The following is a 13927-nucleotide window of genomic DNA, read 5'->3' as shown; positions in this document are numbered from 1 at the left end:
AAAATATTTTATACTAATATGTTTAGCATGTTTACAGTATTTTACTCAAATATCCCAGCAGCTTGCCTCAATACTGAAATATATGATTGGAGGAAAATGTCTCAAAATTACTTTTTGTCCATGTCTGCTGTTTTTGATGTGCAAATATTGTACAAAAATATTATAACATACTGAATAATATTTTATGCTTGCATTTTATTACCATATTTTTGTTAATTATATTTGACTTAATTGGCATTATGGACTATATATCATGATAATGTAATGATTGCTATGTCATGGATACTGACAAACACATGAAGGAACCTGAATTAGGAAACCCAGTTGTCATGGTAGCAGGTCTGTTGGAATTAATTAATGCGTTATGGTTAGGCCTGTATTCCTTTTGCTTTATCATAAACTGTTATTACAATATACAGGGTGTCTCAGTACAATAAAAATAGGCCCTGTGGATTAGGGAACATAACTTAAAATGTCGGCAGTAAAATCAAAACATTTTTGTAGATGCAAGAACCATGACATTTCTTCTGTAAAATGGTGAACCAATTCAATAAATTCTGTTCACGCATCACTGAGATAATTGGGATTGTACAATACCCATTTTTGGACAATTCCACTGGGGCAATACACATAATGTGCTGCATTGTAGCTTAGAATGGAAGAAAGAAATGAATTAATAAACTCTCAGTCTTGCTAAGTATGTGTATTGCCCCTCATTGGAATTGTCCAAAAATGGGTCTATTTGTAAAATCTCAATTATCTCATTGACGCGTGAACGGATTTTAATAATTTGTGCACCATTTAAAAAAGTGGCTCTTTTAAATCTCAATCTCTGAGAAACATTTTGAAATAACATATCCAAAACTGCTACTGGCTTCTATACTGGGATGGTTTTACTAGATATTACTATAAAATCCTGTGTAACAAACTGTTTGAGATGGGGTGTTAGGTCAACAGCCTGGTTTGAGTCTTATCTATTTGATCGTAAACAATTGTTCAAATTGATGGGGTTGAGTCTGATCCTCTTGCCATAACATGCGGAGTTCCCCAATGTAGTATTTTAGGTCCTCTTTTATTCGTATGCAATGTTAATAATGACATGTCCACTTCTATTAATTGCATTATGCTGCAGTATGCTGATGATAGTGCTTTGATATATTCTGACAAAGATCCAGAGAGAATCAGGCATGTTTTTCGTGATAATTTGGAGAACTGGAATAAATGGGTTATAGAAAATAATCTCTCTCTACACACCTGCCAAACTGAACTGATTCTCTTTGGATCAAAGCGCAAGGTCAATAATGTTTCTGATTTTTTCAATAATACTTAGCAATGGTAAATAATTAAGTCTAAACATACTGTTGTTTATCTTGGTCTAGAACTTGATCAGATTCGTGATGGTGAGGAAATTGCAACCACAATTGTGAAACAGCTTAGCTCTCGTTTGAAATTCCTCTACAGACAAGCAAATGTTTTAATCAAAAAGTGATGGAAATCATAAATTGTCTGCTCGGCTCTTGTTTTGTGCCTGTTTGACTACCGTAGAAACCCGTCTATAAGGAATAGAAGCGACTGTGATGATAGCATATTTCACGCTAGCGCCCTCCACAATATTGTATCATTATGGAATTTGAGCAAATCATTTACCGACACAAGCAGGTATACAATGTATTATTTTATCTTTATTTCGCATCTCACGAGCATAGCTCACTTGGCAAGGCATAAGACGTTGGTTCTTTAGATCGGAAGATGGTGAGTTCGAGCCTCATCACGGTCACACAAACTTTTATAAACAAAATATTGTTCAAACTTTTCATTTATATTTTCTTGCATTTTCTAAAGACTCCTTTCGTGATCATTTTTTTTTCATATTTAGTTTAATTTATTCTATTGTTTTTCTTTTATTGTTTCTTTTCTTTGTCTTTTTTTCTTGTTTAATTTTTTTTTTTCTTTATTTTTCTTTGATTCATATAATATTGGCAGGATAAGGAGAGGAGGGAACTAAAGACCCATTCAGTGATTTGCTCATCCGGACGATCGTAAAAATCATCAAAATTCACCTTTGTCATTGTCATAGATGTGGTAACATAGCCTGCTAGTGGTTCAGCAGAAAACCGTGTGACACATAATATACATTTGGCTACATTTTATTATACGATAAATACGAACTTATTAAACATGGTAACAAATATTCTCTTGCAGATCGGTTATACGATGGAACTGGTAGGCATAGGCCTATTATAAATTCGGGATATTAAATATCTTCCTGACGAGACAGATCTGCGCATGTGGTCAAAGACGATTCCTTACTAGCCACAGACCGTCCGCTGGAATTAGTTGAACATGAACCATTCGCTATGGCTGTTGGTCGGACCTCTCATCTCTCCACATCGATTGTGACCTATAATCCCCGACATTGCCCTTATGAACTCACATCCTCCTGTTTTATTCAATACGCTGGCGAAGTTACGTAATAATCGGATTAACTACCATAGCAATAGGTGAAAACAATTTTTGAATATACCGCGTTATACACTGATACGTTCAGGCGGTACCTCTTCATTGAACCATATCATGCTGCACCTGTAAGATCTTTGAAAAGACCAGTATTGTATTCAATCTATGATTGCAGACATACACAGTACAGGTGATGAGTGTAACCTGCTTGTAGCGCAGCGCGATATGTTCAAAATTGTTTTCACCTATTGCTATGGTAATTAATCCGATTAATTACGCAACTTCACCAGCGTATAATGGCCGAATAAATTCTGACCATCACTTGGCTTGTTGGATTCGTCTATACTACAATTCGCTGTCGAAGTGACGTAATAATCGCAATAACTACCATCAAGCAGATTGCACTAATCACCCGCGTATGTCACCAAACATAGATTGAATACCACTCTTTTCATAAATACTAATCTTACATGGCGAGTGATTAGCATTTCTTTGACAACTATGGTTTAATGCATAGGTGCCACGTGAACGATGAAGTGCAGGGCTATATATTCGAAATTGTATTCATCAATTGCTAGGGTAGTTAATCCGATTAATTACGTCACATCGACAGCGAATAGCCTATAGTATGGGTTCAAGTGGAACAAAAAATAGTGTATGTCCATTGCTAGCTATGGTAATTAATCATGTTAGTGTTTACATCACTACTTCGGTGAAGACAAGAGAAGTGTGCCTTCTCTACCAACGCCTGTGATATAACAGGTGCAAGCGAAACAAAATTGAATGACCAGAATAGTTTCCTTTGTCAGATGAATTGATTGAAGTTTTTGAAGACACTCTATTCTTGATGGGACAATAGATTCAAATATGGAATAATTATTATTCCTCATCTATTTTTTTTTTTATTGAAAAACTGCAATTGTGGCAACAGAACAATATTTATTTTGATTTCATTTCAAGTAGAAACAAAATCGTGCTTAAGCCAAAAACGCACCCTACCTACCATTCCTCAAGAATTGGGATGGCACAAAGGTGCAACATAGGTTTTTATTGCAAAGACGAGGACAGACAAGTAGTTACAACACATCTGTCTAACCGTGGGTTTCGCTATTATTTAGAATAAATGCTTTTACTATTTTCTATAAAACCACAAAATTACTAAAAAAACAATAAAAAAAAAAAAAAAAAAAAAAAAAAAAAAAAAAAAAAAACACACCTAAAATTAAAAGTAGAAAGGTAGATTTGAAGAAAGATAAAAAGAACATGTCAAAAAAGTTAAAATTAAACGATAATGAAAAAACGGAACCGGTGCCCGGACCATGCTCTCTTCAGCATGTCTTCAGTTCCAAAGTCTGACGCTCTATCAATTGAGCTATACGATCCTGATATACGAAACAGTCGTTATTATGTCAATACAATTGATTGGTGTTACAACATACTTAGATGGAATGCATAGCCACCCAGTGCCAGTATATATTTGCTCAAACTCCAAATACAACAAGCAACCAATTTTATTGAGGGCGTTTCTTAGGTATATCCTTGTAGACGGGGTTTTACGGTATTCTATTTCCTCCAAGTATTGCGACATTTCTAAATATCATTCGATCAGATTGCAACATGCTCAGAACAAAGTTATCAAATTTATTCTGGGCAAAGATCACATGTATCATATTAACTTTCAGAACTTAGGCATTTCAAATATCAGGGCAAGGGCTGAGCAGCTCCGTTTGAACCATGTTTTAATATTTTTCATGATGTTTGCCCAAGCGATATGAAAGAAAACTTCGTCAAATTATTTAATCTTCATCGTTATAACACTTGGGGTAGCAATTTTAATTTTCAAGTTCCAATCTACAATTATCCATTTCCAGTTATTATATCTGAGATATCATGTCGCCTTGTAGTCAGCTCCCGTTCACCCCCTTAAAAAAAGAGCGGAACCAAATTGAGGAGACTGCGATTAATTCGATATTATGATATAGGCTCTAAATTTCCGTAGTAGTCACAGTTGAATTCGATAGCAGAGTGGTAGAGACCTTCAAACTGGGAAATGTATTTTGTGTCCTTTTTTCTGAATCAGTACTGCTTGGGTAGAGAAAGGGGTGCCCGCGTCAATACGAAACGTCAGAAACGTCGTTAGTCCGAAAATAAAATGCAAAAGTTCAAAACGTCGTTCAGCCACTGAAAATAAGCTTAGGCAGGGTGGAGGAAACCAGTGACAGGTTTACAGGATGAATGATTAGTTCATTTTCTGAGGCTGGTCCCGTGTGCATTGAAGGTCTTCGCAGTTATTTACTAGACCATGAAACATGACAAAAAAAATTCAGGATAGACAAACTTCAAGGGTCGAACTTCAAACTCGCTAGCCCATATAGCCATCCAATGACCCCCTGAATACTAATTAAAAAAACCCTCTGAAAATGACCCCTGACCCTTAAGTTTTCACAAAATTTCATGGTTTATAAAAACGCGGTTCTCGAAAACAATATGGTGCCAATTACTAGTTTAATTAGTGTTAGCGTAATTAGTGCTGTTTTGGGATGCTTTTCTCGTTAACGGCGAAAGCTAAAGTCGCTAGTCGAAAGTAAAGAGACATAAGCACAATGTATCGCGTTGTTTTACGGTAACGCCCAAAAATACAGAAAAGATGAGAAAAAATGCTGGGGAAGAGATAGAGAGAAGCCTGACAGAGAGCTAGATACGTAAATATATTCGAACAGATAGAGAGAATTAACCACTCAAGCATTGTTTAATTCAATTTTAGAGTTAACTGAGTTCAGAATTCTGTTAAAGATGATTTTAAACATTAAGTAAAAATATAATCTTTTGTTCAAATACACTAGGGTCGAATACATTAGAGGAGAAGATAAAGTGGGTATATTGAATATTTTCCATTTTACTTTCTACTTTCATATATTACTATTTACAATAAAAATATTTACAACATGCAAAGTCAGTGTAGAACGGAATTATCGACGTAAGGAAATACTTGCAAACAAATTAAAAATTATATACACTGCAATGGGAAAATAGTATATTTACAATTCAGTTTTCAACGTAAGCTGATCAGAGTTTATATCAATCAATCAAATGTTTTTAGATTGAGATAAATAAAAAGGTTTCCTTAGTGTTACAAATATTATTTGATTAACTAGTTAATTTTTGAAAGGCAAATTAAATATATAGATTAAATTACTACAAAAACCTGCTGTGTTGACCTAAACATGAATACCAGATATCTAGTGTTTTTGTAACCATTTACACGAGACCGCCAGGGAAATTTGTTCCACCTATATAATACAAAGTATAAAACTTGTTAACAAGTCGTGTTAGCAACTCAATTTACAAAGATTGAAACTTCGTTGTCCAAGCGTAAATGTCAGACAGCCAGAAATATTCTTATTTTACACGTACCCATGGTAACGATAACATCGTGATCCTTCAAGTACAATGATATATATTTTTGGTTTAAAGATCACGTTACATCTTAAGACCAATGAAGCTGTGTCCATTAATATCAATTTACCATTGTTACGAGTTGTTTTGATACAGATAAATAAGCTTTTAAAACATATGTTTATGTTCGCAAGTAGACGGATAGCAACATAGAGTGTTTTTTTTTTTGGGGGGGCGGGGTGAGAGAATCACATCAAAGCACATCAAGCACATCATTTTTTTCTGAATTTCCGATATCAAATAATTTTGTTTTGTTTTTATATTCGCGACATAATACAAATTTTATAGCAAATTATCAAAATATTATATACATTTTTTTGTTTTTGATATTTAATATTCCTCGAAGTAAACTTTATACTAATATGATATGTAGCTGTGAGCTAGCAACTTAACTTCAGGAAACGTCCATAAAATTACAGCACATATTTTTGCAGTGTCAAGGTTTGTATACAAAAACGATTCTCTTATAAACCATCTATGCACAGTTTCCACCTCGATACACCTGAGCACACATTTTTGTCGAAGAGCTTCCAAGCAAGCAGTGAATTGTCTCTACACAGTCTTTTTGTGCATAGTATCGTAAGAGCTGTGTGCGCTTCTAGCTGGAAAATATGCCTCTGTGATTTTGTTTTTGTCAAATTTTTTTATATCGAACGAAAGCTAACACTTCCCCCTAAAAACGCCTTTTCTCATTAGGTCATCAGATAACGCAATTCAATGTTTATAGCAAGGCGAATGGGGTAAATCTGTTGAAAACGACCTATCCCAGCACAATTTTGGACCAAAGTGTTGGTTTTAAAAGTCAAAACCTCGAGTGTTCCTTACAATATTTTTCAAATTTTATGTCATTAAATTAAAGGGCACACTTATATTGTCCATATACTAGCCTCGTTAAAATGGACAATGACCAATTCTCTTTAAAATGCAAATCTTCTGCAAAAGTTACTATTTTCGCCTGTTTTGATGATATTTATCTATAGAGGTCCTATCCTTTTCAATGGCTTGAGGATTTGTTCACGCTTGCTGGTCTTTGTATGTCGTTCCACTGCCCACGAGTCACGTGCGTATTTATAAATACTATATATTTATAAATATAGTCGAAGCATACTGTTAAAATGAAATTGCTAATCATGAAAGTCAATTTTACGCAATGCAAGCAGTGACCCTGTCAAAAACAAAAAAGCCTGTTTTGGGAAGAATATGCAAGAAATTATCATGATCAATTCAATACTACATTAACTATGTTACAGATAATAAAATTACTTTAAGCCATACAACGATATTACTTATTAGATAGATCACTAAATGTAGCCTAATTAAGAATAATATTATCTTTCACTTTGGTTTTGATATGCTTGGTCGTATTTATAGTCTATTATGTTTCTCAAGTAAATTGCACTGTATTGGGTCCGCAGTTTTGAAGGTTTTATGTTTTCGTTTTAGGAACCTGATAATCTTTATTATTTCTCGTGTGGTTCTTGTGCAGAGTACTCTGTATAACAAAATAATTGGTTAAGGCTTCTGGAAGCTTGATTGATTGGTATTTTGTACATAAAAGTACTTAGTTCAAGATCATAGGTATCCTAAACATTAAAGCCATATTATAACATTTCCTTTAGAAATAGAATTTTATTTTCTTAGGTTTCACTGTCAGATATAGTCTCGGTCCCAGCCGATTTGTGCTCCTTCGTCACTAAACAAACCGTCTGGCGACATCCTCATAGTACGTCTTTTCTGATTGGCTGAACATCAACGCCATAAATACTGGCGTTAAATTTTGCTGTCAATCAACGCTGGGCTTCGGCGCATGCAGTGGTTGATGGACAGCTATGCGGTTACATAAATCCACACAATATACGCTGAGAGTCTCAGATGTACGTGAGTACGCACTGCAAGTCGCGTACATGAAAGGCGATATCGGACGATCGGCGCCTCAGTGGCTGCTATTAGCTAGCGTACATTGTTCGTTTGCGGTATCTACAAAGACTACAAATAGTGGAGGGTCTATGATGTTTAGTGTCACTTACACAAGTCACGTCCTATAGCCAATTGAAAACAGTTTTATTTGGAAATCCATTAACCAATCAGCGATTGTCATTTCAGGGTTGTCGCCAGACGGTTTGTTTAGTGACAGAGGAACACAAACCGGCTGGGACCGATACAATGTCAGATATGTCCTCTTTTAATTTGGACCCTAACAGACGAGGCAATACAAAGGAAATCACTATTTAATACCAGCGCATAATGTCGCTAATGCGAGCCACTCATTCGAACATGAGTCAAGTCGGCTCTTTTGATATCTCACTACTGCTCGCACGCCATGTACGTACTGTGTTATGCACATCGTGTACGCGTTTGACTAATATTTCCATCGTAATTATAAAACGACTGTTCCTGCGGTTTATTCAAAATCTCGAATTTCGACAAAACTACAGCACCTAAAGTCTTGATTTTTGCAGGGTATGTTAGTTTACTAAAGTGTAAAAACGTAATTTTGACAAATATTGAGGGCGTCCTCATCAGCAAATGTTACAATATGGTTTTAAGTTCTTAAAGAGAGGAACTGAATGACTTAGGTAATAACTATTTGATACAATTCGAAGTGCCCTTTTTGCAGCTTAAAATTTTTTGTAAGTGCTGTCCGTGCTGTAATACCGTAATTGACATAAGAAAGTATCAGTATATTATAATGAATATAGAACATGTAGAATATGCTCAGGTTTGATTCTTCCCCAGTTCCTGAGATGACCAGTTTACGAGTTCATTATACAGTCAGGGGCATGACCCAGAGAAGATATCTTACACTTCCCATAATGCATTTCTTCCATTTCAATTTTCTGTACTGATTTGCTATGTTGTGCCACATGGTCGATAGTGCTAGTGACGACATAAACTTTATAGAGGCCATCCAGATCTTGCAAAATATGTTTATTTCTTGACTAGTGACCCTTGTTCAACGGGTCTATTCTCAAAATGAAAACAAAGGAAACCTGTACAAAGTTATGGGAGCTTCATTTGTTGAAATGAGGTTGCAAAGGATTCTGGAAATTGCAAGATATCTTGCATGACGCAGATGGGAAAGTCAGTTAAAGTCAGGTCATGTTCCTTTAGCTTTGCAAAGTGACCGCGACATCTGTAAAATGTTGACGTTTGGTAACAGGCGTCATTTGAGAGTAATTCTTAATTATAGTATTATAATAATGAGCCTATAATATTTCTCTTAAGGTGGTGTAACGCTTAATACAGGCTTTTGCCTTTTGTTACATCTCCGCCATCTTTATTAAATTCTATTTTGCTGTTTGATTAAATTTGCTGATGGAAATAAATAAAATATGTATGTATGTCACATGTCGTCGGCTGTATTCCATAGTGGCGTATAGTGATTTTTGGTCATTTTTTTGAAAATCGGCACATATGTTTTTAATGATGTTCTCTTTCATTTTTTCTAAGTCTCATCAGTCATAATTAGCTAATTAATTAGTAATTAATTAATTAAATGTGGCGTATAGTTACAAAGTGAAATTTTTGTATTCCATAGTAGCGTATCGACCATACGCCACTTTTTATACACATTTTATAATTATGAAATATCGGCAAAAATGAAAAACATCGTACACGCATCGGACCTATACGCCACTATGGAATACGAACGACGAAAAGTAACGCCATAGGGATTACACGGCGACCGAGGTGGCGTACGGTTAACGTTAGGTTAGGGTATTGGGTTTTGTTCGTTTTCCATAGTGACGTATAGTTTTACTTTCAGTTTGCCAGCAATAGTATGTATTTATTTCTTTTGAAAATATATAACAATAAAATCTATTTAGTTTACTACAGAAATTTCACATCATTTACAAAATATAATGAATGTCTGATTTACACAACTCGATTTTAAATTGGCATTTCTTCAAACCCGATTTTCTCAAAAAGTTGTTTATTCGCGGCGCCCCACTATACGCCACTATGGAATACGGACGACGATGTCACCTGACCTATTCTGCCTGATCGCGTCACAAAGAAACGTTATGAAAATAGAATTTGTAATTTTTTTGTATTATAGAGAAACGTAACATAATCGGTACTTTCAAACTTCTCAAGCTTATAACCGGTAAATTTTCACCTCATGAAATCTCGATGGTTCTTATCATACAAAATAACCTGCCCAAAAGTGTCTCCTTTTGACATGACACGTGACATATATCCATGTCTGCATATACATAGACATGATACTGGATTATAGAAATAAAATAATTAGATACAAATTCAGTTGCATCCAATTTTATTAAAATTTTAACATGTGCTGATGGTAATAAGAGACACCATGTAGATATAATTTAGTAAAAGCTTCATCTAATTAGTTAGAGATCTCTTCCTAATGCATTGATAATTTTGAACAAATGAGTGTATGTCTAATGTGATACATCATGCATCACCATTATTACTTTCCTAGTCGTTTTTGAAAAGAATTCTTGATTTTTTTGCTAATGTTTTTGCTAATGTTTTTTTTTTAACTTTATGATTAAAAAGCCGTGAACATGCAGTTCCATCGCTTGCAAACTGTAGATCTACTATTACTAAAATCTTATGTTTTATAATACCGCAAAACGTCGTCTACAAGCATATTGAGTGCTTCTGATGAAAGCTAAATTAATCCAGGCGCCATTTTGGAACTTGAGCAAATAAATTACAGATCCAAGCATATACAAACAAGTATTATTGTAAGACTTAACTATTGTATTGGCATATTTACGCATGTATCGTATTCTAACTTTCATCAAAAATACTATAGGCCTATATACTTGTAGACGAGGTTTTACAGTATGTCAGTTCGGAGACACCGTGAATTCTCAGACTTCTTTGAATTCACATACCCATCCGTGAAATCACATACCCAACAATATGTGATATTACATTCTCTTCCACTTATTTCAATTTACAAATTTCAATTCAATCAAAACTACCGCCTTTTCCTTCCACATACATTTATGTTACTTAGATGAAAGAAGTGAAATAAGCCCAGTGGCCACATCAATGTTTTCGTTAAATCGAAAAATCCCAAAAGTGCACTAAAATCAACCTAAACTCACCCCTACAGATATTGGTTAACACATGTGCATAACAAAAAATAGGTAATTCACTAAATGACCCAACTAATATGACTACCTAATAAGATGAATGGCACAATGAGTCCATGTGTCATTATGGTCATAGTATACAAGTACTAAAATTCAAAGGTGTTTGAATGTTCGTTGACCCATGATGATCAAAATAAATCCAGAAGCCGCAACAAAAGTTAACTTGAGTCCTAGATGGCGCCCAAATTCGCGTCATGTCACGGGTCATGCCATGTTAATTAACCATACTGAGTGTGTACACCCAACCTCTTGGACGTTGTTCTACCATTGCTCGTGGGTAACTTGTTGGCCCCCTGGTAAGGTATTAAGAAAAAAAGTCAATATTTTGTGTCGTGACCTTGAGCATGTTGAGCTAAATTTGGTCAATAGCAGCTCACTTTACAGAGTACCCCTTTAAAGGCCCATACAAAATTAACAGATGTGGAAATAGAATTATAAACTGACCAATAGATCCAGTTGTAGTCCTACTAATTAATGGCATATTGGATGGCCTAGGGGAAAGTTAGCCCATATTAGCAAGACTATCCTTGCCTTCAAGGTGAAACAAACCTACTCATGTTACCCTCTGGCCATGGGCTGGCCTGGTATCAGATCTTACCCAGGGAAAGATGACATTCCAATATATGCCTTTAAGGACAATATCTCAGCAAATAAATCAGCTAAGACCTTAAGGGATCTAAAATGAGCGTTTATTGCGTTTCGACAGTATTTTTGTGGGACATGAGAAGCACCTCAGACCTATCGAATTGCATTCTGAATACGAAGCATGTCTTTCTGATATCAAATAATTTTCATTTTTGAAAATCACAATATAATATAAATTTTATGACAAATTATAAAAATTGATATTTTTCAAATTTTGATATATAACAGTCCTCGAAGTAAATTATATAAATCTAATGATATATTCTTAAAGTGTATGTAGCAGGAGGAAAAGCCGACGGTCAATTGAAAATTTTGACCTTTCATATTGAAGATATGGATTTTTTTCCCCAAAAGACCTAATTTTTTTTGGTGTTTTGGGAAAAAAAAATCCATATCTTCAATACGAAAGGTCAAAATTTTCAATTGATCGTCGGCTTTTCATCCCACCTACATACACTTTAAGTATAAATCATCAGATTTATAAAGTTTACTTCAAGTACTGTTAAATATCAAAATATCAATTTTAATGATTTGCCATAAAATGTGTATTAAATTGCGAATTTCAAAAATCAAAATTATTTGATATCAGAATGACATTCTTCGTATTCAGAATGCAATTCGATATGTCTGATGTGCTCTAATGTCCCAAAATAAATACTGTCCAAACGTTCATACCCCAGCCCTTAAGCTAATAACAAAATGCTGCGCACCAAATGGCTGTAATTGGACTTCATTTTCAAAATGTTGCCAATGTTTATCAACTCAGACCCTATGTGGAGCAAGCTTGACGCCATGGCCGATTCGTATCTATTGATGATCCTTATATAGTCCTCCCCCCTTCCCCATCTGACTGGCCTAGACCGCCCCAACACTTTAGGAACGACAACGTTTACAAATTCCGTCCGTAAACATTACATTTGCCGGCTTGCAGTGACTTTTCCCTCTAATATAGAACCGCTACTACCTTTCTTCTTCTATACAGTGTACAGCTGCTATAGGAACACGGGTATTGTTTCACCAGTTATTCCATGAGCCCCAGAAGCTTATTCTAATTGGAGATGGTTGCTCAACGGCATCACAAGCTATTGCCGGCCCTTCGTACCACTGGAATTTGAATATGGTAAGATTCTACTTACTTTAGGAAACAACATAAACATTAATAAAATACAACAAAATTAAAAAAAAAAAGCAATATCAAAACGCAGGGAGCCAAACTACGGAAACAAAGATAATTTAAATTCGAAATCAACGCCAGTTCATAGACTTAAATAAAGACTTCAAGGCTCTTCAATATGAATCAATACAAGCAGGGGGGTGCCCGGCCAAGATTGACCGAATTTTGACGTCGTCATTGGTTTTACACGTAAACACAAAAATGTCTCAAATAGTTCCAAAAGTGTATGCATGTTATCAAGCACTATTTTATCAGTCTAAATCCGTTGAGGTTCGACAATGAACCTCATTGTAAGTACTGTTTTTTTGTATGAATAACGCACGATATGTTACGATATATACTGAAAATTCCCCCCATGTTTACCAATGCGTCTACGTGATGTAATGGTTAAGACCAGGGACAGGCGATTTGCGCGGAAAAAAATAGCAAATTGCGCGGAACTTTTTTTCAGTGCAAATCATGTATCCCTAAATTGCGCGGAATTGTGCGGAAAGAAAGTTCCGCGCAAATCACCTGTCCCTGGTTAAGACTCTCGCCTCCACGCAGAGGGTCCCGAGAGCGATTCCCACACCCGGCAATGAATACAAAATGTTCTTCTTCTTTTTTCTTTGAATCGAAATTTTTTTATTTTCATGTGAAAATGTATACATTGCACTGGGAAATATATTTTGTGCATTTTTTTTCTGTAATGGGGCCAATAGAGCTAAAAACGCATCTTGGCTCGGGAAAAAATAATTGCGTCCAACGTGCAGGCAGTGTTGCCGTCATATTGTCTGTATTGTTTACGCTTTTGGCTGTTGCCACATTGAATAATGTCGTCCACCATCGTCTGAATACAAGCAAGTTTGAACAAAGTGTTTTGAGCTGACTTTTGAAGTGTGCAAGAGATGATTTAATGTGAACCGTAAGTTTGTGCCACATAAAGGGTTAAACATTACAGAAAGCCCGCTCGCCATAAAATTTAGTTTTATCCCTCCCTATGTTCCCTGTCCTCACGTGCAAAAATAATTATCAAATAACATCATCAGCAGCTACACAGTTCTAACCTTAATGCCCGTAA

The 13927-nt window shown here is 35.3% G+C and overlaps 1 protein-coding gene across 1 annotated transcript in view; it reads left to right on the top strand.

Moving 5' to 3' along the window:
- Positions 1-13927, top strand: part of LOC140138564 (gamma-aminobutyric acid type B receptor subunit 1-like) — a 44619-nt gene that overhangs the window by 5957 nt on the left and 24735 nt on the right. Inside the window, exon 2 of the mRNA XM_072160378.1 lies at positions 12676-12813. Coding sequence (XP_072016479.1) covers positions 12676-12813 — 138 coding nt within the window. The remainder of the gene's footprint in view (positions 1-12675; positions 12814-13927) is intronic.

This window comes from Amphiura filiformis, chromosome 2, assembly GCF_039555335.1.
Source record: "Amphiura filiformis chromosome 2, Afil_fr2py, whole genome shotgun sequence".
NCBI classification, from domain to species: domain Eukaryota; kingdom Metazoa; phylum Echinodermata; class Ophiuroidea; order Amphilepidida; family Amphiuridae; genus Amphiura; species Amphiura filiformis.
The sequence above is the reverse complement of the archived record's forward strand: the minus strand, read 5'-3'. Positions and strand labels throughout refer to the sequence as shown.